Raw genomic sequence first — 27,815 nt, 5'->3', positions numbered from 1 at the left:
AGATTCAAAACAAAAGGTATGCTTGTTTGTAAAATGAAGCGGTGGAATTCCTTTCTACAGGATGTGTGGACACTAAGGGTTTTCTGAGACTCAGAGACTGGATACGTTCCTGATGGAGAAGTCTGTGTCTGGCTGGCAGGGCTTTGGATGCAGATGGCTACCACAGACACCTGGCCTGCTACCCTTAGTGCCACCTCCTTTAGCCACTGCCGAAGGTACATCAGCTCTAGGACGACCGCCCCCTGCTTGAACAATGTTTTAAATCCTGCACTGATTCACAGCTTTGAGCAACAAAGAACTTTGTAGCACATAACACCCCATTTTAGCAGGCCTGCTGATCTGGGAGCTGTGCTGCCCATCTGTGAACACAACCTACTGGTATTTATCTACCTCTGCTGGCACCACAGACAGACTTCTTTCATTTACAGCTGTAAGGCTTCTGTAGCCCACCTGCTCAAGAAAGACACAGTCAGTGACATAAGTGTGACTGTCACACGACTCACATGTTGGAATGTGAGAGAGAATGATTTGTGCAAGACTCAGGTTTGAAGACAGCAGCCTTGCTTTGTTAATTTTTGCTATAGGCATGGAAAACTTGGCTTATGCTGCTTTAGGTGGTGTGTAATGTATTTCTTGTAGCAGACAGGTACAGCACAAGATGAAGAGTGGAAAGGAAGCTATTATTTCTGACAGGTCCAATTTATTGACAGTGTTAGTTAGCTAATTGACACATTAAAGTGCTGAACCATGAACATGTTTACCCGGAGGTCCTCTAAACTTTTATTTATGTCTGAACCTCCTAGGAAAACCAGTAAATATTCACCCCAACTAAAATATCCAACATTTGCTAGTAACCACAGGGCTGAAATTCAGTTTTTCCTGAAGGTCAATACACAGTTTTAAAATAGGTAGAGGGTAGTGAGACAGCAAGAAATAATTAACTCACTCACTCAGAAATCATTTTCAATTATAAACAGCATGAGCTGGAGGACTGCTCAGTTCTGCTGAATGAATAACCTTTCTCACTAAATAATTCACCAAATTGGGCAGGCCAGCTATAGTAGGGCTTGTTTCAGTTCACCAGAGCAGTCAGCCAACTGGCACACATTTTTAAACCAAAATACAGGGGAAAAAAAAAAAAACAATTTACACCAGTACTGTGGAAAAGCAGAAGTCTAGTAGTCCCACGAGGTTGACTGGAGCATTAGGAAGCATGAAGGGTTGAAATCATTATTTTCACCAAATCAAACCTCCTACTGCTTAGATCCTAGATTCAAACTCTGTATAACATTTGGCTGTAAGAGGAACTAAACCTCTTTTTTGCTTTCAAGAAAGCAAGATTATATTGGGCACCAAGACTTATAGGGCTTGTTCTGCTTGAAGAAGAAAAGGATCTGGGGAGACCTTACAGCAGCCTTCCAGAACCTAAGGACTTTTTACAAGAGTATGTAGTGACAGGACAAGGGAAAATGCCTTTAAACTGTAAAAGGGCAGATTTAGTTTAGATATTAGGAAGATATTAGGAAGAAATTCTTTACTGTGAGGGTGCTGAGGCACTGGAACAGGTTACCCAGAGAAGCTGTGGATGCCCCCTCCCTGGAAATGTTGAAGTTTGGATGCAGCTTTTGATCATCTTTGAGCAACCTTTACTAGTAGGAGGTGTCCCTACCCATGGTAGGTAGGTTGGAACTAGATGGTCTCTAATGTCCCTTCTAACCCAAAACATTCTGTGATTCTATAATGATGAAGAGGCATGAAAAAGGGAGCTGTCTATTTTTTCACAGTCCTTCACTCAAGACTAAGACCTGTCCTTTTCTAAATATTTATTGTCTGTATTAGCACCAGCTCCTGCAGGAAAGTTGTCATGTACATACCAACCACCCCAATGAAGCTCCCAAGCAGCAAAAAGCCATGTGTTTTAAACAGACAAGCAGACAAACATGCATTGCTCATAAAGTCATGTTTAGCAGCATTCCAAGAGAAACCTATTTCAAGGTGGGTTGTTTTTTTTGTTTGGGTTTGGTTGTTTTTTTTTTCGTTTCAAACAAATGTGTTTTGTCTTGCATTGAAATTAATCTTGTTAGAGCTTTATCTTTCTCGTCTCACTGCTCTCACACTTGCCTCATGCTTACAAAGACTTAGAAGGCATTCATGTACTCATATCATATGACACTATGGAAAAAAATTATATATGCAGAGTTCTGGGGATTGCCACTTTCACAATAAATGCCTCTGGTGGCATTTTGCAGTCTATATCACGTGAAGAGGTAGCCTTACAGATACAGCACAGATTCCTTCCAAAAGTACACACCCATTGCTTTTGTATGTCTTTCTAAGCTCTAATACCCTCTTTTAGCTCATAATTGAATTTTTGTTCAGCTCTGTTCTTGCAAAAGGTCATCAGATCCACTGTAGGAAACATGGAAACTGATATGTCCTCTTTTGGGGGAGGTGGTTTCATCAGTAAATTTCCACCTATGACCAATGGCACAAAAAGTAAACCCAAAATGACTTTAAGCCCCACAGACAGGAAGAGCATTTTTGCTTGCGTAAAGAATGTAGGGCTCAGCACTTAATGAGGGCTGGCCAAATTGGCTTCTTCTATAGGAATGCATAAAGGTGGAAGGGGACCACAAGCAATTTTCTCTGGAAGCCACTCGTATGGAGTGATGGCCTGAAAGCCATGATGGTCTGCTGTGCCATCCCACAGCAAGCTGGGCAGGACAGTCCAGGCCCACTCCATGACAGAAACCAAAACAAGGGTGAAGAGGAACAATCTCCTGAGCACCCCTGACCTGAACTATGACACTGCTTCTGAAGAAGGAAGGACTTCTCCTGCACTCCACAGGAGAACTCCAGCCTTTGGCATAGAATCACAGAGTCATTGAGGTTTGGGTAGAGAGGGAGCTCAGAGGTAATGTGGTTCCTACCCCCTGCCATGGGCAGGGACACCTCACATAGACCAGGTTCCTCAAAGCATGGTCACACCGATTTCTCTCCCCCTCACTTTGCCTCTGATCCCCTGGAAGACCTGAGCAGTCTCTCAAGATAAGAAGTCCAGCTTACTTAGAGGTTTCCAATTTGACCAAAAAAATATTTCTGTAGAAGAGGAACTGCTCTGAGAGGCAGATGCTCTCCATCTCTGTTATGAAGGAGTGGAGCTGAGCCATATTTCCCTAGGACAGCAGAAATATTTTTAGGAATTTTCCAGTCATGCTGGACCATTTTGAGGAGAGCAACATATTGTCACTACATATATCTTTACAGGGTTATTGTTTCAGCTCACAAACACGTCCCTGAGAACAGCAATGAGATCTGCCCTGTTTGTGTACTCTGAGTCCCCCACCTGAGGATGGAGTCAGGAAGTTCCCATATTCCCAGTCACAGGGAATGGGATCCACCTTGGGCATGTAAGTCTGGGCAAAGGGGAACAGGAGGGAAGGAAGAGGCTAGACAAAGGCTGAGGCAGACTTGTCTACTCGTTGAGACACAAATTCTTTAAGCCACGAGTGACACACTGCAGCCCTGAATGCACTCCCCACGGGGGAAGGGTTAGGGTGAAGAGGGGACATACACACCCACAGTCAGCTGCTGACAGGCTCCCTGCAGAGCCTGAAACCACGAGGAAGGGAGTCTGGGCAACACTAGCTCCTGAGAGCACCCCTGACTGCAGTGGCTGCCCCTCTGACCCCACCCAGCTTGCCTGGTCTGTGCTGGGGCAGGGAGGGTGGTGGTACATCACTCTCCCTCCAGCCTGCCTTTCATTCACGTTGTGCCTGGGTACCAGAATCTGCCCCCACAGCATTTAAAGATGCTGTTGAGAAACACTGAAGCCAAGAACTTTCTACTACTGAAAAACAACCTGACCAGAAGGACTGGGACTGGGACGTGCATTTCAGATTCACTTCTGTCTGAAATGAGCTGGTGGCTCCTTCACTGTGCACAATGCACCTCAGAAACTCATTCTTTGGCCAAGTGGAACACTCTACCCAACACACAAGGTTTCAGTGCACAAGCATTTGGGGGAAAGGAGGGAAAGGATCTTGCTGTCAAGTGTTGTATTCTTTTTGAAAATTTCAATGTTCCAAATTCTTCATACTTTGTAACTATGCTTTTCTTACTTTAAAATCAGATTCGCCCAGACCTAAAAGAATGGCTAAACAATAGGTTCAAGAGATCCAAAAGGTTTCGCACCACCGATCACTCCATGCCTGCCTGCAGAGACCCCTGCTCCTTGCCCAGTCCTGGAAATTACACAGGCCACAGAGTGACTGATGTCAGTGGAGGCCAGCCAGCTCTCCTGTCCCTTCAGAGGAACTGGCAAATTCCTCTGCTGCCACAGGGCTGGGTCAAAATAAAGTCTGGGAACGGCCCTTCTGCCCCCGAGGGAAGCATCCTGCAGTGGTGGTGCTTGAGGGCTGCCTGTGTTACCTCCTTTTGGTATCTCGGCCTCTTTCAGCCTTTTCTACATACAGAGGTTAAAGGGTTTCTGATATTGGTACTAACGTCATGTTTGTATTATTCCCTGTTACAATTAGTATCAATCTCTGTCAGTGATTAGATTAACAGACCTTCCTTTCCTCTTAAACAGAGCTTTTACACCAAAATACCTGCTCAAATTCCAGTGCAAAGGGAATGTCTTGCCAGACTGTGGACAATAGGCATGATCTTTTGTCACTATCAAAGCCACTGAAACACTGCATTTTGCATTCATTTATAACTATAAAAACTTAGGAAAGGTGCCATATTTTTGGAAGCCTTTCCTCCCTTTCTTTACAGCCACTTCTGAAACCACAAACTGATGTCAGACACACTTCTCCTGTTTCTACCAGCCACGGTTAGTGTGGATTTATCAACTAAAAGTTTAGTTCTAAAGATTTCCTGCAGTGAACCAGTTTCCCAGTACAGCTTCCTGAAAGGGCAAAAATGTTTCCCCTTAATGAGGGAAGAAATGCAACACCAACTCAATCTTTGGTTTCAAGCCCTATAGCAAAACTCTTAGCTTTGCTTCAAAATAGCACTGCCCTAAAGCTGAGCAAAGCTATGCATCCCTTCTGCATACCTTCGCATCCCTGACTGCCCCGAGCTTTCACACTGTCATTTATCAATGAAGCAATTATACCTGAGTTAATAACCACTTAGCAAAACCAGCAGAGGAACATTAATTAAAACAAAACGACGCCAAGGCTTGTTCTTCTCCACCGACCGTTGCACGGCTGGCAAAACCATAAAAAAGAGGAATGTCACGACAGTCGGGAAATAAATCGGCAAGAAAAATCTGCCTGCATTCTTGTGTTAAATCCACACACACACTTTTCTGATGGGGAAAAAAGGCAGGTAGTGACAGTACGAGAGGCCAAACCGGACACTCGGGCACCAAATATAATCTCAGCTAATGGGTTTTTGGGGCAAAAAACCCCACTTGCACAGGTGTGCACAGGCAGCCCGCTGCCACCTGCCTGGGGACACGGGGGCACCTGCCCACGAACCGCGGGGGAGCCGCCTGGTCCGGGTCCCCGCCGTCCCCGCCCGCCCGCCCCGCCGAGCCCGGCCCCGGAGCGGCCCCGGAGCTCCGGCCGAGGGTACAGGGACACCGGAGGTGGCATCGGGGTGGGGGCAGCGGGAGCCTGACCGTCCAGCGCCAGCATGGATGGGAAGTCCTTGCAGTTGGAGACGCCGGTGGAGTCGGTCACGCAGGTCTTCCAGAGGTTGGCCCAAAAGGTGGCGGTGGTGATGACCGTGCCATCGATGGTGGACACCTTCCAGTAGTCGGTGGGCAGCGTGGAGGACACCAGCACCCATCCCGAGATGGTCAGCAGGAAGGCGATGATCTCCGCCGACGTGCTCGCCATGGGCCCGGCAGCATCGGCGGGAGCCGCGGCGGATCCCGGCGGCGGCGGGCGGAGCGGAGCCGAGCCGGGCCGGGCCGAGCCGGGCGGGGCGGGGCGGGGGCGGCCGCGCAGCCCAATGAGCACCGGCGGCTCCCGGCATCGCCCCGGACCGGCCCCGCCCCGCCCGGGCCCGGCGTCGCCCCGGGGTGCGCGGAGCGGAGCCCGCACGGCCGGCGGGACGCTCCCCGGGCTGGCCCAGTGAACCAGACCCGAAAGCAAACAGCGGATCTGTAATGCGGGGTTGGATCCCCCTTCCTCCGCAGGTGCCCGTGCGGGGTCGCGAGGGGATGGCAGCGGCGGGACAGGGGCGTCCTCAGCATCTCCTTCACAGCTGCGGGTTTGCGCCTCTCTCCCTGTGACCCCGCGCCATCCTCCCCACAAAGCGCCTCGCCAGAAAGGTGGCTTCGAGGAATACTTGGACAATCCGGGTGTGCCGACCGTGAGCACTCCATATTCCTACGGGGCAAAAGCTTTTGAAACGCATAATAGGGTTTTTTAATCCTCTGAATTTCAGCTGGCCCCTGATATTATCCAGCCACAGGTGATACAGCGTTTGATACGTGTTATAGCAATGTGAGGGGATGAACTTGGGATTTTCTACCTCCGTTTTCATGCAGTGGCATTCGAGCCTGCGGCTCACAGGTGGAGCATTATCCTCAGTGGTTTCTCCTCGTTTGAAGCTGTTTACTTTCCACATCAGTAGTGTATTTGCCATTGATGTGGAAAGTACACTGCCGGTCTTTACTTTCCTCCTATTTATGTCAAAACTATTGTTACATTCTCTAAACCTTTTTGCCAGATGGGCAATCACTGGAGGATAAGAAGCCATATTTGCATCATTATTCTTCTGATGAATGCTCTTTGGTTTTGCCGTGTGGACACAAACCCGGATGTAATCGCCTTACAGACATATATTAAAAAAAAAAAAAAAAAAAAAGGAAAAGGAGAAAAATCTCAGAGTTGGGTGTACCTTTGGATGTGTGTCAGAGCTCAGTGGGAACAGGGTGTTTGTTGATCAGTCAATGCTCCAGCAGGATAAAAGGGGGTCCACAGACGCATTTAGTGACGCAGTAGCTCTCTGCCTGCTCTCTGCCTCCTTGGTACCCTCTGACTTTCAGGTGACTCACTTCCCTCCATTGGCAGGGAAGAAGGACTGGGAAAAGCAGGCAGGAGGCTTGTTTGCACAGCAGCATTGGGCATGGGGCATGCTGCAGCTCCATTCACCCTCTGTGCCAAGATGCCTTCCTCTCTCCCCGGGAGGAAAAAGAAACAGGGTCCTGAAGAAGGCCTGAAGAAGCCTCCTCCGTGATGTCAGGCTGTAGTCAGAGCTCACTTTGGAACACTGGGATGACTGTAGATCCAAGTCCCATCTCCATGATATTATGATCTAGTTATTGTAGGTCATGGCAGCAGAAAGGAAAAAGGAAAAAAAGATTTTTTCAATATTTCCCCCAGTATTAGTGCTTTGAGATCTTGCAGTCTGGAATTATGTTGGTCCTGGTAACGTAGATCAATCCAAGCAATCAACTAGGATCTAATCAAGTCTGAGGTAGGAGACTCGAGTCCAAACTTGGGTCACTGTGTTTCTTGACATGGGAAGCTCACCTATTGTTTTGTTGATAACACTGCTTTGCTTGGTGAATCCAGGGAGCAGCATTTGGGCAAATTTTGGCCAGGGGACATCAGAATTTTTGGGTGTGCTGTCATGCAATAACCAGAAGGCTGGAGTGAGTATTGAAGGACAGGACATGAACACAGCCAGAACAGCTCTAGGCCTAAGTCTGAGCTGCCGAGTCTGGGAAGGAGAGGAGGAGGGTTTTCCTGAAGAGCAGAGGCACTGCTCCCCAGAGGGCCAGCAGGAGTGGAGGCTGGTGAGTGTCCCTGCTGAGGGTGGGCAGTCCTGCTGAAGCTGCCGTGGCCTCTGGCTGTGGTGTCCAACAACCATCTGTGCTGTCCCAGACCACGCTGCTTTCAACAGAGCCAGACTTGGCTGCCATGTGCAGCGTGGATCCACACCTCCCTGAGGGCCACCTGCCTGCTGCCAGGGACTTCAGGCTGAGCCCATGCAGGTGGCTTAGGACAAATGAAAATATTTCAGCTTCAAACCCACTGTCTGCCTGCCCATAAGGACCCTTCAAGCAGGGCTAATTTATACGTTCATTCCCTTGTAAGCCCTGTTTTATCCAGAATGTTGTAAAGTGGCCTGAGTGTACAGGAGAACCAAACTTGTTTTGGCTTCAGGGAAAGGCTCCTCCTTTCATCCCCTGATACTGTTGCTTCTGAGGATGTTTTATGTTACTAGTCCAGTTGTTACCATCTTTCTCATCTAAAATCAGAGCAAGACGTTGCTCTCAGAGCAAGACTTCTGATCTCAGCTTTGGTGATATAAACCCAAAGTTTAGTGCACAGCTGAGGGTTCCCCCAGGCTGAAGAGTGAGGGAAGTTGCAAGAAGTTACTCTTCCATGGTGACATTTTCTTCATGCTGGCTGGAATCTGTAAGGATAAGACATTGGAAAACATTCATCTGGGAGGCTGTCTTTCTCCCCTTTTTCTTCAGCTTCTTTCTCTTGTGCAACTGCAAGTCCCTTTATTATCAGCTTAACTCATGTATCTTCCAGTTTTCCAGGATACTGTGGCCTGTTGATGTGGTAGGAGCTTTAACATCCATATGAAGACATTTCTGTATCTCTCTTCTACCTCTGTCTTCCTGCTACCATAACTCTGGCATTGGATTTGCTTACTTGGCTTTCTTAGCTATTTATACTTTATGTAGTAGAGCAAAAGACTTGGCCTTTGTTTTGGTTTTTCTTTTGTTGGATTGCTTTTTTGAGTTTGTTTTTTTTTTTTGTTCCTGTGTTTTGGGACAATTTATGACTTGGGAAGTTTTTGAAAGTTCCTCAGGCTGCTGTGGGACTGATTTCTGTTTTCTTCTCTTCATAAGCTGATCATGTCAATACAACAGCACTTTTTTTGCTGGGTCATTTGAGGAGTATGGGGTTTATTCCCTTGGACTGGGGACTGGGTTTACTCCCCTGGACTTAAGAAAAGGTGCTCATGTCTTCTTTTAAGAAAATCAACCCTTGTGGTTCATTTTTTGTGGCAAGTTTCATTGACTCTTGGGTGTAAAAGTAGCATTTAGGGGAAAAATAGTAGTGTTTAGAATAGGCTATTTCATTTGGAAGGGACCTGTGATGATCATCTAGTCCAGCTGCCTGACACTTCAGAACTGACCCAAAGTCAAAGCGTGCTACTAAAGGTTTGTCCAAATACCTCGTAAACACTGACAGGTTTGGGGCATCAACCACCTCTCTAGGGAGCCTCTTCCAGGGTTTGACCATGCTCTCAGTAAAGAAATGTTTTTCCTAATGTCCAGTCTGAACCTTCCATGGCACAGCTTTGAACCATTCCTATGCATCCTATTGCTGGATTCCAGAGAAGAGATCATCTTCAACTTCCCCCCCTCAGTAAGCTGCAAAGAGCAATGAGATCACCCCTCAGCCTCCTTTTCTCCAAATAAGACAAGCCCAGAGCACTCAGCCACTCCTCACAGGACATGATTTCCAGCCTCTCACCAGCTGCTGTCCTCCTATTGATGCATTCAAAGACCTCAACATCCATCTTAAGTTGTGGACCTAGCACTGCACACAGCACTCAGGGTGAGGCTGCACCAGTGTTGAAGAGGAAGGGATGATCCCCTCCCTTGACAGGCTGGTGATGCTCTGTTTTATGCACCCCAGGAAGGGGTTTGCCCTCCTGGCTGCCAGGACACTTGGCTGACTCACACTGATCCTGCTGCTGACCAGCCCCCCCAGATCCCTCTCCAGCTGCTCCTCTCCCAGTTTATACTTATTCCCACCCTGTCCTAGGTACAGAAACCAGCATATGGACTTGTTACATTTAACCCCATTAATCATTGCCCAATGCTCCAATGTATTGAGATCACTCTGCAAAACCTTTTGTCCCCCAAGAGTGCCAACAGCACCTCCTGGGCTGGTGTCATCAGCTAATGGTGTGTTCAAGTCCTGCATCCAGATTGCTGATATTGGACAGATCTGGCCCCCAGGAATGAGGTGTGAGCAACGCCACTGGTGACCATTGACCATCCAGATGTAACCCCACTACAACCCTTTGGACTTTGTTCTTCAGCCAGCACACCATGAATCCATTAATCCCACAGCTGGACAACTTGTACAGAAGGATGCTGTAAGGGACAGTATGAAATCCCTGACTTAAATCCAGAAAAACTCCATGCCCCATCTTCCCTTCATCCACCAGGTGGGTGAGCTTATAATAGAAGGATATGAAATTAGTTAAACAGGATTTTCCCTTTGTGAGCCTGTGTTGACTGTGCCTGGGGATTGCATTGTTCTTTAAATGCCTTCTGACAGTACCCAGTGTGATCTTCTCTGCAACTTTTCCAGGAACTGAAGTTAGACTAACAAGTCTGTAGTTCCCTGGGCCTTCCCTCACATCCTTCTTGTAGATTGGAATAACATTGGCTGGGTTCCAGTCAGCAGAGACCAACCCCAGGCTACTGAGGTTTTTGAACTACATACATTTTACAAATCAAGCTGGGATATAAGGAAATAGTTGAATTTTCATAATGTACAAACTTTTTATTATATTGCCATCTACAGAAAAACCCTTCAGAGACAGTTGTGCTCTCAAGTCTGAAATACAGGATATTATTTTAGCTCTTGCAGGCTCAAAATTACAAGCAATCATTATTGCCTCATAAGTTAAACACTGGACGACAACAGCATTTGTTCTGCAGCCAGGATAAGCAGGCTAGGGTCGTCATGCCTTTGTCCCAGAGTAATTTTTCTTGTAATTTTACCATGCATAGGTTGGGCAATTTGAGACTCTTTCCTGGCTTTGCCATGTTATGATTTCCAGGGTGCCTAGAGCACTTGTGCAAAAGCAAAAAGTCCCAACTTTATTTTCTTCAGCTGAAGGACAGCTTCCTTGTCTGCTAGGGTTTTCCTGAGAGTCTAAATATTGAAAAAGTAAGGCAGACATGAGAATAAGAGTGTCATCACCTGGGTCTGTTGACAGTGCTAGATCTGGGGAGAGCACCCCAAACTGCCATGTACATTAGAGGAGATTAACACAACAGTAAGTGAGGAGCTTGCATGGTGCTCTGTATTGTGCAGCACAAAGTGCTGCCTAAAAAATGAGCAGCCAGATCCTCTTCCTCAGAAGAGAGCAAACAAAAGAATGTTTGCAAAAAAAAAAAAAATCCATCAGATTGGGAACATCAGTTAATAATCTCCAGTCCTTACTGGGGGTGCTATCGTTGTTTTTCTTAACTGGTGGAAAAAGGAATTAAATTAAATTACTGCATGTCTTTTGTAAACTGCCAGAACAAGAATGATTTTTAGCTATGCAGTTCATATATTACATAACAAAAAGTAAAAAATTAATAGGAACTGACAATCCAGAGCATTTTAAAGGAGTGAAAAATTGCATTCCGCAAGCCATAAACTTTCCCCTCTCTGTTCAGTGCCTTCGGACATTACCAACTTTGTTTCTTGACACTGTGATTAAGGCTTTGTTTCTTTCTTTCTTTCTTTTTTTTTTCAGCTTGCCTTAATTTTGTTGAGAAAAGCCTGTGTTGTTCCCTGAAAGTTTGTAATACAATCTTTTAAAAATAGATATAACCTGTTTAACAAACTCAGCAGGAAATGTGAAGAAGTGCATCTCCTACTTTCCTGGAGGTGCATTCCTCCTGGCCAACAGCACAGGTGCAGCTCTTGTCTGTCAGAAGTGGCCGCCACATCAAATTAAGTTTTGCTAAGCACAGACAGGTTGCTGTAGAAAGGCAGGAAACCTCCAGATAGATTTTAAGAACATGTGGCCCTATGTAATGCAATTTAGAAAGTTTGCAAAATTTTAGAAAGTTTTTAAAACAAAAGAATATTGTAACTAATGGAATTTAAAAGGATTTAACTGAGATGGCAGGCAGAGAGGCAAATGGTTTTCCAGAGCAGCTGGGGTTCAGAAGTGATTCTTGCCAGTGAGCCATAAAGACCAAGAAGTTGAATCCTGACCGTGTCTGAGCATCAGGACAGTGTTTGGATATCAGTGTCCCTGCAGTGGGAACACAGGACACTGAGCATGTCCTCTGCCCTCGTGTGCCACAGCTGGTTTCTGCTGTTTCCTGAGCACCTGGCAGTTCTGGGCATGAGGAGTTTGTAATTTTTTACAGGCACCAGGATAGCTCCCAGACAGAGGACATGCAGAAGCAGGAGCTGACCTTCTGTGGGGAGCACAGCAACAGGACAAGGGGCACGAGTTGGAAGGTGGGAAATACCCTTTAGGTATTAGGAATAAATCAGTTTCCAGGAGGATGGTCAAGCACTGTGAGTGGGCTGCCAGAGGCACAACTCCCTCCTTGGAGGTGCTCAAGACTTGACTGGTCATGGCCCTGAACAAGCCCATCTGATCAGGTGTGTTTTGGACTAGATGACCCCTGCAGGTCCCTCCTAACCTGACTTTATTACCCTGTGATTTTGTTACCTCGCTGGAGCAGATGGAGGAGCACTGGGCTGCATTTGACTTATTATAGCTCTAAGTGGCACCCAGGTGCACTAATGATCACAGATTATATGTTATGCCCAGAACATGATTCCATGTGGTTCCTGCTACCCTGTTATTTAGCACACATGCTGGAATCTTCTTTTCACAGATAGGTGCATTTCAGTTCATAACAACAGTGCATTTAACTACTTTTTCAGCTGTTTACACATAGGGAAATTTTCCATAGTCATCCTCTTTTTTATTTATTTTTGTAGGATGCCTCAGGACATGCTAGAGAAAACCCCAAGAGAAACATGTGACACAGAGACCTTTAGCTCTGGCAGTGTAATACCCTTCCTGAAACAGCAGAGCAGGGATGAAAAGAAGAGATGAGCTCCTGGAAAAGGGGGACTCATTTCCCACGTGGATGCAGGAGCAAAGATGTTCAGTGTGTGCTTCAGCTGACAGGGGGTGGCAGCAACTGGAGAGGGTGGTTGAGGAGATGTGAGGTGACTGGCAAGGGCCCTGGAGGAGCAGAAATAAGCTGCAGCAGAGCATGAGCGAGGTGATAACTTACATTGTGCACTTTACTTAGCCCTGCTTAAGTGTAGCCTGGCCCTCGCCATGCATTTGTCCCAGTTTCCAATTTGAAGGAAGGGGAGAGAGGAGAAGGTGAGTTTCTGCCTTAAACCTCCCCACCAGCATCCCTCTCTCCAAGGAAGCTCTTCCACATGCCTTCCTCTGGTTCATCACCTCAGCTCCCACAGAGGCTCCTTTTTTACTCAGGGAATGGTTGTGCCATGAAGAGGGTGGGTGCTGTGGTTTGCTGTCCCTGGCCCCACTGTTTGCCAAGCACCAATTGTCCCAGCTTGTGGCATAGAAAGATTTAATTTAACTGAGAACCTGAAAACCACAACCTGGAGCAAAGCAGCTTCTGCAGTGTAATTAATTTCAGAGCAAACAGACTGGGATCAAAAAAGGTCACGGTGACAAAACAGAGTTAAAATCTGTCTTAGATCAGCATGCTCAAGCAATTCAGAAACAAAGGGAATAAGGAAATAATATGTGATAGATTCAAAAATCAATAAACCCGTTGTGATTAGTGTGCATTTGATCCATCACCAATACTGCTCCTTTTGATCCTTCTGGATTGATTTGGTTTCTGACGTGGTGTGTGCATTTCAAAGAGAAGTGGGTAAAACGCTCTAGTGAAAGGTGGGGGTTGCCTCCAGGTGTAGAGGCTCTTGGATAAAGAGGACAGATTTAAAATCTAATCTAAATTTTCTGAGCTTAAGAAATCACAAATAAAAGTGGCAGTAATGAGATATGAGGAGAAAAGAAAGATCTTAAAACACAGGTGTCAATGTCAATGTGTTTGTGCTGGGGGACATGATCAAGTTCCCTCATCTTCCCATCTACTGAAAGCACCACCTACTCAAAAATTGGCTGGATCAAATGAAATTGGAAGTTTTTTAGTGTACCAAGCAAAACTTCAGCTCATTTTTGTGTGCAATCTGTGTACAGCACCATGTTTTTCCCATTTCTTCAGTGCAGCGTTTGGCCAGCCTCCATGCTGACTCTTGAGGAAACAGTCCACTACTGCTTGTAGTAAATGAAGCAGTATATTACCTAGGAGAAAATTCATTTGGACTGCTTATTTTTGCTGGGTCACAGTCCAGAGTAGCCAGCAAGACATTTGCCAAGGGCAGGACATAATGTGCTTTGCCTGTTATGTTAATGCTTTCATGGTCCCATACGGAAAGTATTTTTCTTCCACTACATGGCAGTAGCTCTACCTTGCCATTGCCCTTGCAAAGAAATAAAGCCTCTTCCACTGGTAATAGAGATCCAGGTATGCACTGTGAGTTTTTCTTCTGTTTTCCTCTTTGTTTTCCTCTTTGTTCAAGTGTCTTTTCTCAGATGATTGTTTATTTCAGTGGCTCATTAATGTCCTCATTGCAGCTTTTTAATTCACTTTAGGTGAAGTAGGGCAGAATCACTTTTGAACACTCATTATTAAAACTATGTCAAATGTCTTTTTTTCATATCAGAAATGCATTTTGTCTTTTAGAAAAGGAGAATTCTTAAACAGTTTTGACTAAAGTTGCAGTTTTAAGGTGGCAAACTGACCATGTTTCTGATTTTGGTGGTATTATATTAATAATATATTTAAATATTGCACGGCACTTTTTATTTTCGAAAAAGTTGTATAGTGGGAGACAATGGGATAATGCAGAAATCTCTTTACTTGGTTCTAGCTCTGGCAAAGTTCAGTTTCCTTTTCTTTTCTCATGTTTGCTGTAGTTATTTTATGTGGACAGGAATCAGAAAATCTTTCAACAGCAAATTCATGTTTCAGAAGTCTCTGGATGACAAAACAGTGGATTTTGATTGTAAATTGCTTGACAAATAACAGCAAAATCAAAATGCCAGTGGATGCCAAACATTGAGATTGGAGACACCAGTGTGTTTGATTTTCTTTAATGACTGCTCTTTGTTTTTCTACTGGATTGCGCACTATTGACAAAAATTACTTTCAGTGATGTCTGAGGATTAAGGATTTATTTGGAAAGATGGCCCAGAGCATTTTGTTCATGTGGTATTCTGGGAACTGTTAACTTTTCTAAATACATACAAGAAAAACCTGATTTTGTGAGAGAGTTAGGGCATGGCATGCAAAAGCTACAGGCTTACTGCATCCACTAGAGAACTGGACACAAACGTTATAATTTAGCTGGAGGAAGTGTTTGTGCAATCTCTGAATATACTGTTAGTGTGAAGTTCTGTGCTTTAGAATGAGATGCAAACATAAAAATGCATGAAATTCTATTGCCAGCCAGAAATCCCACCCTATCCCCTCCAGTCCCATTAAATCCAGGACATCTCTGGAAAGTGTGAGGTTTTATGTGAGGAATTTTCCTGCCTGTAAAGGAAATGTGGGGGCACGGGCTGTAGGCAGCAGCTCACAGATGCCTGTGTGCAGGCTGCTCGGTGACTGGAGCCGTGTGGAGCTGCAGCTCTGTGCCAGCCATTGTCCTCACCAGGCACCTTCCAGTGACACGTCACATGCCCTGAGCTGTGAAAATATTGATTTTGGGATCACATGCCTGAACAATTCTCAATTTTCCTCCCATCCCAAACAGGATCTAAGCTCAGGCTGGGATCCTCGTTGAGCAGGTGTATGCCCTGGAGGTTGCTCCCAGCCCTTTGCCTGCTCATTCTTTGCAGAAGGTTTTACCCACCTCCGAAACAACTGTTCTCCAGCTCTGGCAGCACAAGCCCCAGTGCTGCACATTTCTGCAGACTGAGGATGGCTTAAGCATGACCAAAAGCACAAGTGCCTTTCTCCTGCCTGCAGGCTCCCTCTATGTCAATCCACCACTTCTGTGGGAATGATGGCTGCAGGTTACCAGCCTAAGGCACGGGTAACTCCCCTGCTCTGTGCAGGGTGACCAGAGAAATGGAAGATATGATGGGTTTTGAGGACTGAGTTTAAGGTACAGAAATGAAAAAACACAGTTAAATCAAAGGGAAAGCAATCCTCCCCTGTGTTCAACAGAAGTTAATTCTTGTGTTTTTCCAGCAAATCTCATGCCTGGAGAGCTGACTGAGCAGCCTCTGCTCACCCACTCCAGCAGCCCAATATTGTCCTGGGTTCTTCAAGGCCTTCCACCTAACTTGTGCACATTGGCTGTCTGTTCTCATCCCAGTGAATCACAGCATGAGTGCCTCAGCAGATAGGCATCTTGGGTTTGGAGCCCTCATCTCTCTGCCCCTCTCACATCTCCAGCAGTGGCTCCCACAGTGAGTGTCTTGTGCAGGCAGAAGCTTCCCAGTTGCCCCAAGAACCTCACAAGTGCCAATGTGTTTCCTGGCTTTTGGCAGGGAGCAGCAGCATCCTTGGATGCATGCCTGTCAGCTGAGAGGCTCCTTGCCCAGCTGCATTTCAGTGATTAACCTGCTGCCTCTGTGTGTCAGCTTAGAGGTTTCCATGCCACACAAGAAAAGACAGGAAGGTTAGATTTGCTTGAACTCCCTGGGACTGGTGTGGTGTCCCAAGGGTGGGCATCCTTCTGGATATTCAGATCAGTATCTACCATGTGGTTGGAGGATGCAGAGCACTGTAAATAAGGCATGTAACAGCTTGTGTTGCAGGCTTGCTCTCCAAACAAGGCTTAGAGAAGACAAGGGGGTCTGTTGTTTCAAGGCAGGACTGTAAGAGGCCAGTCTCCTGTCGGTGCTGCCCCTGAACTCAGCCTCTCTTCTGTGAGACATTTCTCGGCATGCTGGTGGTCTGTTGGCTTGTGGGAATGGCTCCTGCCAAGCTCTTCAGGCGTGGAATAGGTCATTCCCTTCTCATTTGGAAAGTGTTAGGTTAATTTCTAATCAGAAGTGCCTTTGAACTTCTGAACTTTGAACTCAGTGAAAGAAGCCTTCTCTTGAGTACATCAAAGCTTGTCACTGTGCCTAGGGGAATGATTTATGCCACAAACTCATCATGCCAAGAAATTATCGCAAGTCCTTTATGTGGCACAGGCATCATTGAATATATTAATATGGACAAGTAAATAAAATAAAGCCATTAGTCTAGGATGCACACCCCTGGGAGCAGAATTTGCTCTGCAGGTTTTCAAGAAGGCTGAAATACCAACCACTGATCTTTCACAAAGAAGATCTCTCACTCTATGAGTGTTAGAACACTCATATGCATATTTATTAATTTATATTGAAAGGATGTGATACAAATAATTTTATATATCCCTGCCTTATACTATGTCTCAGTAGAGATCAGGGTCTTATCAAAACTATTATTTCCTAAATATTGGAGAAAAATTATTTGGCAACAACCCCATCAACCACATGTTTTCTTAATGACATTAAACACATACACATCTCCATAAGTAAGCATTACCATTACAAACTGATGAAACCAATTCATAAAACAACAAGAGAGAACTAATGGTTTAGGATAAATAGAGGAGACTGAAACAACCCAGCACACATACCATCCCTCCCCTTAGCAGATGAAAATGTTCTTCTCCCTTTCCTTACAGAAATCCATTATAGGGCACTACAAATGGTGTCTATGTCAGGGCCTCTCTTTACCCACAGAATTTCTTCTGCAATTGATATTCTTACATACTACTGCACACTACCCATGTATCCCTAGGATAATTCATTACTAGAAGTGGGATGGGCATGTAATAATTACAGCTGTTCATTAGCCTTATCAGGAATTATCTAGATTTAGTTACAAAACAGAGAGGTATTTCCTTTGTAATTCCTTTGTAGCTTTGTTTTGCAGGACTAAAAATGCCCACCAGGACAATAGTTTCATTAGGATTTTGCTTTTCATTCCTTTTTCTTTTTCTTTTATACTGTCTGGGTTTAGAACTTGCTTTAGTGTGTAATCCATGACAGAAGAGTTCCCAAATGAGCTGGTTGTGAATCTCAGGTCACTATCGTTCCTCAGCTCCATTCAAACAGCAGTTTACAACAAAGGATGACATTCTGTGATTGTTTGTTTGTGCAACTGCTGAGCTTTTTTGCAATAGGGAAGTAAAGTACTTGAGTCATGTCCATTTGTTTTTGACAGAGCAGCAGTAATACTGAACTGAGAGGTGTTTCTGAGGTTTTTTCCCTGATAACTTCCAGCATTTGATGCTGATTTCAGTTTTTTTCTTATATGGCTGCAGTCATGCCTGGTGAGATAAGCCATCTTAAGCTGTTCCCGATCCTCAGATGAGCACTGAGAATACTGTTTGGCACTTCTGTGGGCATGCTCTGTACTGTTGCAACACAATACTTTTCACTTTAGTGTTCCATCACCTTCAGTGACTTGGCTCTATTGTCCCCAAATGTTTGCAAGCTTGGGAATACCCAGAGTTATGATGGTGGCCCTGTATAATCACCATCTCATGCAATTAATTTTGGAGTAATTTGCACTCATCAGTAGAGCTTGCCAGATTTTCTATTAGAAGGATGAAATTGCCAGGTCATGTCAATGAGCTCTGCCTTGTGTCTCCCTTCAGAACAGCCAGGCATTGGTTCACACAATTATTTCCACACTGCACATCCAGAGACTTGCAGTCTTATTTAAATTATGTCTGCTCATGACCAGCTCCCTAAATGGTTCACATAAAAAACTAACTGCCAGTAGTACTTTCTTCACAAGGGGAAGTGGAGGGGCAGGTAATGATCTCTTCTCTCTCATGACCAGAGACAGGACCCAAGGGAATGGCATGATGCAGAGTCAGGGGAGGTTGAGGCTGGATATCAGGAAATGTTCTTCACCCAGAGGGTGTTTGGGCACTGGAACAGCTCCCCAGGGCAGTGGTCTCAGCACCAGCCTGACAGAGCTCAAGAAGTATTTGGACAATGCTCTCAGGCACAAGTGTGACTCTTGGGGATGGTGCTACGCAGGGTCAGGAGTTGGAATTGATGATCCTGATGGGTCCCTTCCAACTCAGAATAGTCTCTGATTCTTTGATTCTATGATTATGAGCTCATCCTGGCAGTTTTTATTACTATTATTATTATTATTATTGTTGTTGCTGTTGTTGTTATAGCAGTGAAGGATCAACACGACAAGAGGTAAATCAGAGAGGGATTTACTTCCTTAATATTGGAGTATTTTATTGAAGGTGTTAAGCATCTGTGAGTGCTGTTTCTCCAGCTCCTAAACCACTTTCTCATGCCCATGTCAGATAGGATCTGTAAATGGTGGTGGTAAGTGTTGACCTTGCCTTTTGTATTAGTATGCTCATGCATTTTTTTAGACCCTTGTTGCTTCTTAAATTAAGACAATATTACTACAGTAGCTATCCCTGCCTGCTGGGAGCGAGGGTGAGATGCCTTTGTGCCTAGGAAGCAATTTTCAGACCAGAGACTGCAGAGAAATGCAAAATTTTGCCCACTTTTGTCTTCTGAGACCACAGGGGGCACGCTGTGTTACCTCCCCATTCGCCTGAACTATATCTAGAAATGTGACAATGGCTTTGCACCTGAGCATGCAGAGACACCTTAACTGAAGAGTTTTTGTGTCATGACTGTTTCATGTATGCTTAAGGGTCAGGGTTATGTCTTTGAGCTTCTTTGAAAGAAACTCCTTGGGAGTGCAGAAATCACAGAAGAATTATGTTTGAAGATTGTATCATATCCAGTGGAGGTGATACAATCTCCACAGCATTTGTATCTTTGAAATGAGTCATTATTTTGAATAATGATCCATGCTTGCTCATTTTCATGTGAACAGTGATGAGGAAAACTTAGCATGAAGGATTTACTTCAGGCTTTCAAACCCTTCCTCAAGATCCACTGGTCTGTGAAGTTTAAAGATCACTGGCTAAGGCCATGTGAAGTGGTAACAGGGATTGATGACACTTGAATAAAGAGAGTTATTGATCTGTGTGACAGCTGCCGTCACTAATAATGTGGTCTAACCACAGTGACAACTCTCTTCCTCTCCCTTTCCTTGCCAGCCAAGACTACTTCAATGCCTCTGCAAATGAGCCTTCATTCTGCTCTGTATTGCAGCACTGATGGTAGCCCCACAAAGTAACCAGACCTTGCCACAAGTTCATTTACATTTGAAGTGAATATGATGCAATATGACAAGTGGTGTTTGGCAATAAACACGTTATAGGTAGCCTTGTTCCACGCTGTCATTGTAGAGCATTTCCTGGCAAATGCAAGAAGTGGGATTCTGTTTAACTCAGATGGCCAAAGCACAGATGTCCACATCTGGACTAGTGACCAGAGCTCCATGCACCATAGTCAAAGGAGTCTGCAGAGCTACTCAGATGATAAATACAGGGTGAAATGGGAGAACTGTGTCCCTGAGTGCCTAATACATCTAATTAACTGTAAAAGGAAGCAAAATGGGCAGATTCTTATGGAGTCATCTATATTCCAAATGTCATGGGATGAGATTTTTTACTGTCAGATATTTTAATGTCAAATCCCATATTTACAAATGGAGATATTTACAACCTGAAAAGGTTTTGTCATTCACAAATACAGGCTGGCAGGAACGTAGTGCTTTTGTATTGCTGGAGATTAATTTTGCACCCTCTACTGGAAGATATGTTTGGTGCATATAAAACATAGAAATGGGACATAGTTACAGTGAAGTTCTCTCCTCATTGTCCTACAATAGAGTTGTAATATGCTGACTAATCCTTAATTTCTGATCACTTACAAGTACTGACACACATAGCTCTTGGTTTGTGAATTTACCTGCTGCCAAAGTTAATAAATCAGACTGTGGCCTCTTGTGAAATATAATTTCCAAGTGAATACACTAAAGCTCAAGGGAAATAAAGTTTTTTATTATTTTTAAAATTTCCATTGGGATGTATTCACCTGGAAAATCCAGAGTACGAAACATGGAAAGCCTGAATATAAGCTCCACCATGGCAGTTTTGTAGTGACATTGCTCGATTAATGTTAAGATCTATGCAGCTCTGAGTTCACAATCAGATCCTCTACCCAGTCACGGGAAAGCAAACAGCAAGTAAGAAGAAAAAGCTCTTTTCAGGGTTACATCACATGCCTTATCTCCCTGAACAAGCAAATGTGACAGGTGGATAATGCAAGTGAAAGAAATGGTTGGTCCTAGAGAGTCTGACTTTGGAAGAAGGGTAATTTTGGCTATCAAAAAAGAGAGAGCTGATAGTTTATCCTCTAAATGAGAAATAAACTTCTGAAATTTGAATTGTGTGAAAATAGGCATGAAAGGAGTGTGGACAGCTTTCCAGGTGGGATGTGGACATTCCTGTCTCTGAGTTGTCTCACCAATTCATCTAAATGACACTTCTTCCAATCTTCAGATTTAAGCAGGATATAGTAAAATGGAGCACGTAGTTACCAGAGTCTGATATAATTAGTCTGTACACTCTCAGCAGAAGTGTTTGCAGGGAATCTGCTTTCCACTGATCTGACATGGTCACACACTGGAGATGTGTGCTCACTAAAAATCTCACTGGATCCTGGCTGGGTATCAGTAAGCAAACAGCAAATAAAGCACATCATCAGATGGATTTACTGTGTTAAATTTGCAAATATCACAAACTACTCTTTGCACTGCTGACAGACCCTGGTCACAACATCTTTGGCAGTCTTAGCCATGGGTGTGAAAAGGATCAGCAAAATAATCAGTTCCCTCCAGGCATTCTGAAAAAGAAAAGGCGCTTTGCCAGGAATAAGAAATGAGATCTGTTTTGTGAAATGAGCTGTTCTTCAGGCCAGTTCTTCTCCCCAGCTTGGATAAGGCAGGGTCAAGTCAGCCATGGTACTGACAGCCAGCCTTGCTCTGCTGAGCTGTCAGGTATTACCTTTGATTACTGTCCTTGAAAAGAGAGGAGCAATGGGGCAGCACATAGATATGAAAAGATGTAGACCCACTTCTCCTGGGGAAAAGAGCTAACACTGGAACATATAGAAACATTTAGTGTCCAACCCTTTTGCCATTCCACAAAAAGCAGGCTGGATCTCAGTGGCTCTTACCCTCCAGTACACAAAAATGGCTATAGATATGCCCAAAGTTTTTGCATCAGTAAAAACCTGGGTCCTATATGCAGCTCCTGCTCTGTATTGGGTAGTACAGCAACCACCAGCATTCCATGTGTGATGGACTGAGTCCAGTATAGAGCTCCAGTAGCCCCCAACTATCCCCAGAAGCATCATTTTTTTTCCCCTGAAATGGAGAGCTTGCAGATCTGGCCATGCTCCACACCCAGGGAGCCTTGACTGCTCCCCACTCCCAGCCATACCTGTGTGAATTAGTGGTGGGTCCCATCTCCTGCCAGCTTGAAAGGCAGCGTGGCTTCCTGCACTACAGCTGATCTTGGAACTGAGCACATTTTGTTACCAGGATCTCACAGCAGCAGAGCCCATAGGCTTTCTAAGGAAAAAAAATCTGTTTTTTGGCAACTGAATTTCCCATGAGCTCCCAAACCCTGCAGAGTGACAGAGGAATAGTTCTGTTGACACTTTGATACTCCATGCAAGCAACAGGAAAGCATGGGGATGCACAGCCTGCAACAGAAGTGGACAGTGAAAAAAGTGAGAAAGGAGAAGAGAGAAACAAACCTGTCTCGGACAAACCTGGAGGAATTAAATCTGTCTCCTATGGACCTGAGAGACATGGAAACGTCTGGCACTTCAGAATATGCTGCCTGTGGGCAGGGAAAACAGGTGTGAGGAGAAGTAGCAAGCCCTGAGGAAGAGCCTCTCAGCTCTTAGGAGTGTTCTGGCATGAAGGTAGGAAGGCACAGCAAAATAAGAGATATGGTCATTTTATAAGAAAGACTTACTCTTCAATAACACAAGTATGGATAGGGAGGAATCCGTGAGGAGTTTGTATTGCAAACATGGATCTCACCTATGAACCACAAGCCTGAGCCATTTACTGATTTTCAATGGGATCTGTCCGTCTTAACACACTTGTCTCAAGTTTAGGATTTAGCGTAAGCCTAAGCCACTGACTCTAAACTCCATGTCTGGTAGATGGACACTTCCAGTGGGTGATCCTGTTCATTGACCTCATACATGTTTCTCTGAGGATTCCTGTCTCCTTTCACTTACTGCAGAAGAGCTTTGAGATGATTACCTTAGACAACCTCCTTAGACTGCTAAAATTAGTGATGTGAGCCCCACCTTCTAAGCATTGCTCAACACAAGAGGTAGTGCTGTTGAAATGAGTGACTGGCTGTGCATCTCTGGAAAAGCAACTTTCTGGACCAGTGATGAACTGCACACAGTACCCACAATTTGCCAAATGTCTGTGTCATCTCCTGTCTGTGAACAGCCCCAGTGGTCACACTTGGGAAGGATTTCTCTCTTCTTAGATGATGCCTGTTTTATCCATGGATGGTTGAACCTGATTGTTGATAAATAAGGTACAGACACAAACAAAAAATTCTGCGTTTGTCATACCAAGTGGGTTGGCTTTCATGCACGTGGGAGGGTATGGCCTCAAATTGTGGTGAAATCAAGTTATCACACTGTGGACAGCTAGAACACAGTGAAAAGGTCACATCAGGAAAGAGGAAGACATACAACTTTGTTCATTGTCTTCCCAGGTATTTATGTACTATGTGTGCCCTGAGAGCCAGAGTGCAAGGCTCTTGAAGCATCCTTCCTAACCCCAGAGGCAGGAGGTGGGATGAGTGGATAACGTTGTCATCCTTGCTGCAGGAATCCATCTGATCCGCCTTTCAGGGCTAAGGAGCAGCAGTACATTTCCTTCATGTCTGCTCTTTAGGGAAAAGGTTGTGTCTTACCAGTACCTTGGGAAATGCAACATTCACATTTTCTGTGTTATTTATGATGGGGTGAAATTTCACACGGTGTTGCAAGTCACCTGGAATGTATTTGCCTTGGCATGTCCTCTTACTGCCCTCAACTGAATTACAGGCATCTCTTCAAGTATCTATTCAGGCAGATCTTGTTCACTGAATCATTTACTACCCCTGGGAGGGAGAGCTGTTGGGATGCTGCTGCTCTGCTCGGTGCTACTGGGCACCTTATATTTAAAGGACCAGTGTTTTCTTCTTTGTGGATTCACATATCTCCACTGCCCCACAATTACAAATTACTGCAGGAAATTTTTGGATGTGGAGATCCATTCCTACTTTGACAAGAGGGAGGGACACAGGAGCAAATGTGCTGGCAACAGCATAAATGGCCATCTGCTTCCCTCTCACAATGTCTCATAAAACTGTCCTTCCTCGGGCAAGTTCCATTCCCAGTGACATTCAGTAGAGCATTTTCTCCCGGGCAGGAGCTACATCTTCACTTTGCAGGTTAGAGACCTGAGTATGTGGGAGATGTCCTGCCACTTTTCCCCTGCCTTTATTAAAAAAGAATGAACCAACATGGTATTGATTTGTTATACAAGCTCATTTTTCCCTGTAGATTTGCCCAATCCCCTCAATGGGACACTACAACCTCCTCTGGTATAATTTGGAACTGCAGAATGAGTTTATTTGACTTTCCAAGCTTCAGTTCTCCAGATACTATTAAATTTTCAGCCTTTCAGGAGAACTAAATGTGAATCACAGTAAGTGACCGGGTTGGTGGTGCTTTTGAGTACATGAAAGCATTTGTTTTCCACATACCATTTCATTTTGTTTTTCACACCTGAGCCTTGCAATGGCAACTGTATAAACTTTAGAGTTCGGGGCTGACCTTGGAAAGAGTGAGGAGTGTGGCAGTACTCTTGTTTACAGCAGGCACTGAGCAGAATATTGCAGGACAGGCTGCATGGTTACATAACAGAGAGGTGAGCAGTCTTAAGAAACACTAAAACTGTATTTAGGATCTGGTTGAAGATTAAAAAAGAGTGCTGTCTATTGACAAAGCTGATATGTGGAGCACAGAAACACATGCCACTTTATGTTTTGGTCAACAGAATTAATTGCCACCAAAATAGGTGCTGTAAGTGAAATAAATTACATAGAGTGGCCAATGATGGTGGGGATGATGAAGGGCCTGGTGAAGACCCAGTTAGTGTGGGCAAATGCACCTGGAGCCTTCAGTATCTAAAAACCAACCCCAGGTAGCTGGGAGCCACCTGGATTCATTTTACACCTGGAGGGGGCTAAAACATTAATTAAACATTGCAACTTTATATCTTGATATCAGGGCAGGATGATAAAGATACATCTTTATATCAGAACAGGATGCAGCTTAGCCAGCTTTAGCTAAAAGATTTGCCTCAAATTTGTTGTGCAGAGTCTTATAGTTTGCAGAGAGAAGAGGCAGTCCCAAAGGACAATTTCTTCTCTGGTTAGGACACTTAGAGTAGACTAAAAAAAGAGCTAAGGAGCAACTCAAGTACATAACCATATAAGGCTAATGCCATTTTAAGTGTCCTAAAGCACCTTCCTGTAGGGGGATACAACCTAAGAAAATAAAGGTAGTGTAGAAAGTAATCTTACCCCTTAAGGAGTTGCAGCTGAGCCAATTATTAGAGATTGGGAACAGGCCTGACTTTACCAGGCCACAGCTGTAACCAGTAAGAAGAGTGTCATAAAAGAGTGGATTGGCTGGTTGAGGGGAGCTGGAGTCAGTTGGCTGCTGTGAGGATAAGGAAGAGTCAGTACATAGAGGAGCTGCCTATGAGACATGTGAGGGAGGTATGAAACTCTACCAATATGGAACCTTTGCAATATAATGACAGTAGAACCCTTGCAATATAATAACAACACCTTCCAGTGCCCTAACTGGGGGATGTGTGTCTTCTTTACCATATTTTCCAGGCCTGCAGAAAGCTTCAGGTATTTTAAGGACTTTTAAGATGTCCTGTGTTTCCATATCTCAATTATTCCCTTCTGTCTAAGTTGTATGAACCTTCCTTTCAGGCCCTGATTAATTCAATTTAATTCAGGAATGTAACTTCCTGTGCTCCTCCTACAGAGACGTCTGCAGAGATGTACTCCATTTACCTAAAACTTGATCCCCTCCCCTCCAGAGATGCCTATACAGTGCTGAAGCTGTGCAAAAATGCTGGTTGACAATGATTATTACTCAGATGACTAGTATACTTTGGGATTATCCTATTTCCCACAGCCTGCCCAAATAACAAAGAGGTATCCTTTAAATGTCTCTTTTTTTTTTTTTCCTTAACCAAGCAGGCAAAGTGACCAATTTCTTAGCATGCCACTCCAGCTTGTGATTCTCTCTATCCACTGAGTTCAATGAAAGTCCAACACCTCAATTAAAGGTCTCAGTTTCATGGCACATCTGAGCATCTCAGCTGAAGGAGCAATTCACCTTTTGGTATAAGAAGCAGTCTGCCCAAGCCCTACAGCACCACATAACTCCTTACCTGGGATCACATGCAACTGCAGCAATACTGCAGCTATGCCTGAGAGGTGAAATGCCTCAGCCCATCTGGAAAGAACCTCTTACTCCTCTGAGCATGGGATGGGGAGAAAGCATGATCCCAATTTCTTCTTGGACAAACCAGTTCACTTTTCTGGCTCACTTTTCTATGTGATAAGGAACTACAAACGCATGTATGCTTGACACTCATTTTTAGATAGAATTCTATCATGAAAACCTCTGCTTGCTGATACAAATCTCTGCCTTTACTGCTACATTATTTCTTTTAAGATGTCTTACAACAAGAAATAACCCTGAAAGCATTTATTTCTCTCATTCATCGAGCTCAAACACCTTTCCAGATAAGGAATGCATCTGAGAATTGATTTCACGTTAAGACTTGATTGACATTCAGGACAATCCAATAATTCACTGAATGGCCTTTAGAGGGAAGCAGATCCAAAGAATCCATGGCAAGATCAAGAGCAAGTTTTTTGCAAAAACAGGCTGCCAGATCTTGTTAAGCAAAACCTGAAGCTGAGACACTTGGCTCGTTCTCTGTCTCTGTGTAGTATTGGGTGAGATCTGAACACCCCTCACATTATTCCAGTCTGAAACCTCTCATACAGTGAAGGACACCAGGGCTATTTTGTCTTAATCTGCTCATGTCAGGAGACCTTGCTGCTTTGTTTCCTGGGGATTCTTCCTTTAGCTTTCAAAAGCTACCTTGAAAGTTGGAGATGGGCATAGAGAACCACAGGAGCATCTGGGACACTATGCAAGGGGTACTCAGCAAGTCTGGAAAGAGATACCTTCCTGTCTGATCTTATAAGCTATGAGTTGAAGTAAATATGTGACCTGATGCTTCCTGACTTCTGTCTGCTCTCTTGTTGAGGGATCAGACAAAAATGTTGTCTGAGAAAAGCCTACCTATGGGCACAGAGCCAAAGTCTCAGAGGGTGATTTCTAAACACTACATATTTGAAGGGCTGTGGTATGTGTGACCTTGTAATTCCACCTGTTTGAAGCTTTTTTCTTTTATGCTAAAGAGTGTTTTAAAGGCAGAAAAGTATTTTGAAGATCTTTGCAGATCAGAAATGACAGCAAATTCTCAATGGGTAAAGTTCTCTGTCCTTGCCATGTTCTCTTTATATCTTGGGGATATGCTGATGGGGCAGGAATTACTCGGTGGGCAACTTGCCAAGGCAGCTGGCCTGTGTGCTGCACTTCTGGCTGTTGTTTTATGAGGACAAGGCAGATGTGCTATATATAGCCTGGAATGAGATAATGAGTCTGAAGCAGCCTGAAAGAATTTAATGCAATTTTCAGTACATGCATACTTCTCTTTACAGAAGCTCAGAAACTCAGACATTGGACCTTGGTTGCCAGTTGTAAAATTTCATGATCAGTTTGAGACCTCAGTTTGCTCTCCACAGCAAATATCTGCTCTGGAGTGTGCACTGAGTCTGCTCTGAGCAATCCTGATCACCAGCCTGCCCTGCTCTGTTTTGTGCCACAGATGGAGCTTCCATAGACTTGTGGAGGATTTTGAAATGATAGAAGCCTAGAGAAAG

The 27,815-nt window shown here is 44.5% G+C and overlaps 1 protein-coding gene across 2 annotated transcripts in view; it reads right to left on the bottom strand.

Annotated features, from left to right (window-relative positions):
- The window catches only part of CLDN10 (claudin 10), a 55,065-nt gene that overhangs the window by 7,966 nt on the left and 19,284 nt on the right, over nt 1-27,815 (bottom strand). The window contains exon 1 of one of the 2 annotated variants that reach the window (XM_059491730.1): nt 5,633-5,852. The exons of the other annotated variant lie outside the window; for it this stretch is intronic. Coding sequence (XP_059347713.1) covers nt 5,633-5,852 — 220 coding nt within the window. Of the gene's footprint in view, nt 1-5,632; nt 5,853-27,815 lie in introns of those variants that run through there. 2 annotated transcript variants of the gene reach the window in all.

The sequence above is a fragment of the Ammospiza nelsoni genome, chromosome 2 (genome assembly GCF_027579445.1).
Source record: "Ammospiza nelsoni isolate bAmmNel1 chromosome 2, bAmmNel1.pri, whole genome shotgun sequence".
Taxonomy (NCBI): Eukaryota; Metazoa; Chordata; class Aves; order Passeriformes; family Passerellidae; genus Ammospiza; species Ammospiza nelsoni.
The sequence above is the reverse complement of the archived record's forward strand: the minus strand, read 5'-3'. Positions and strand labels throughout refer to the sequence as shown.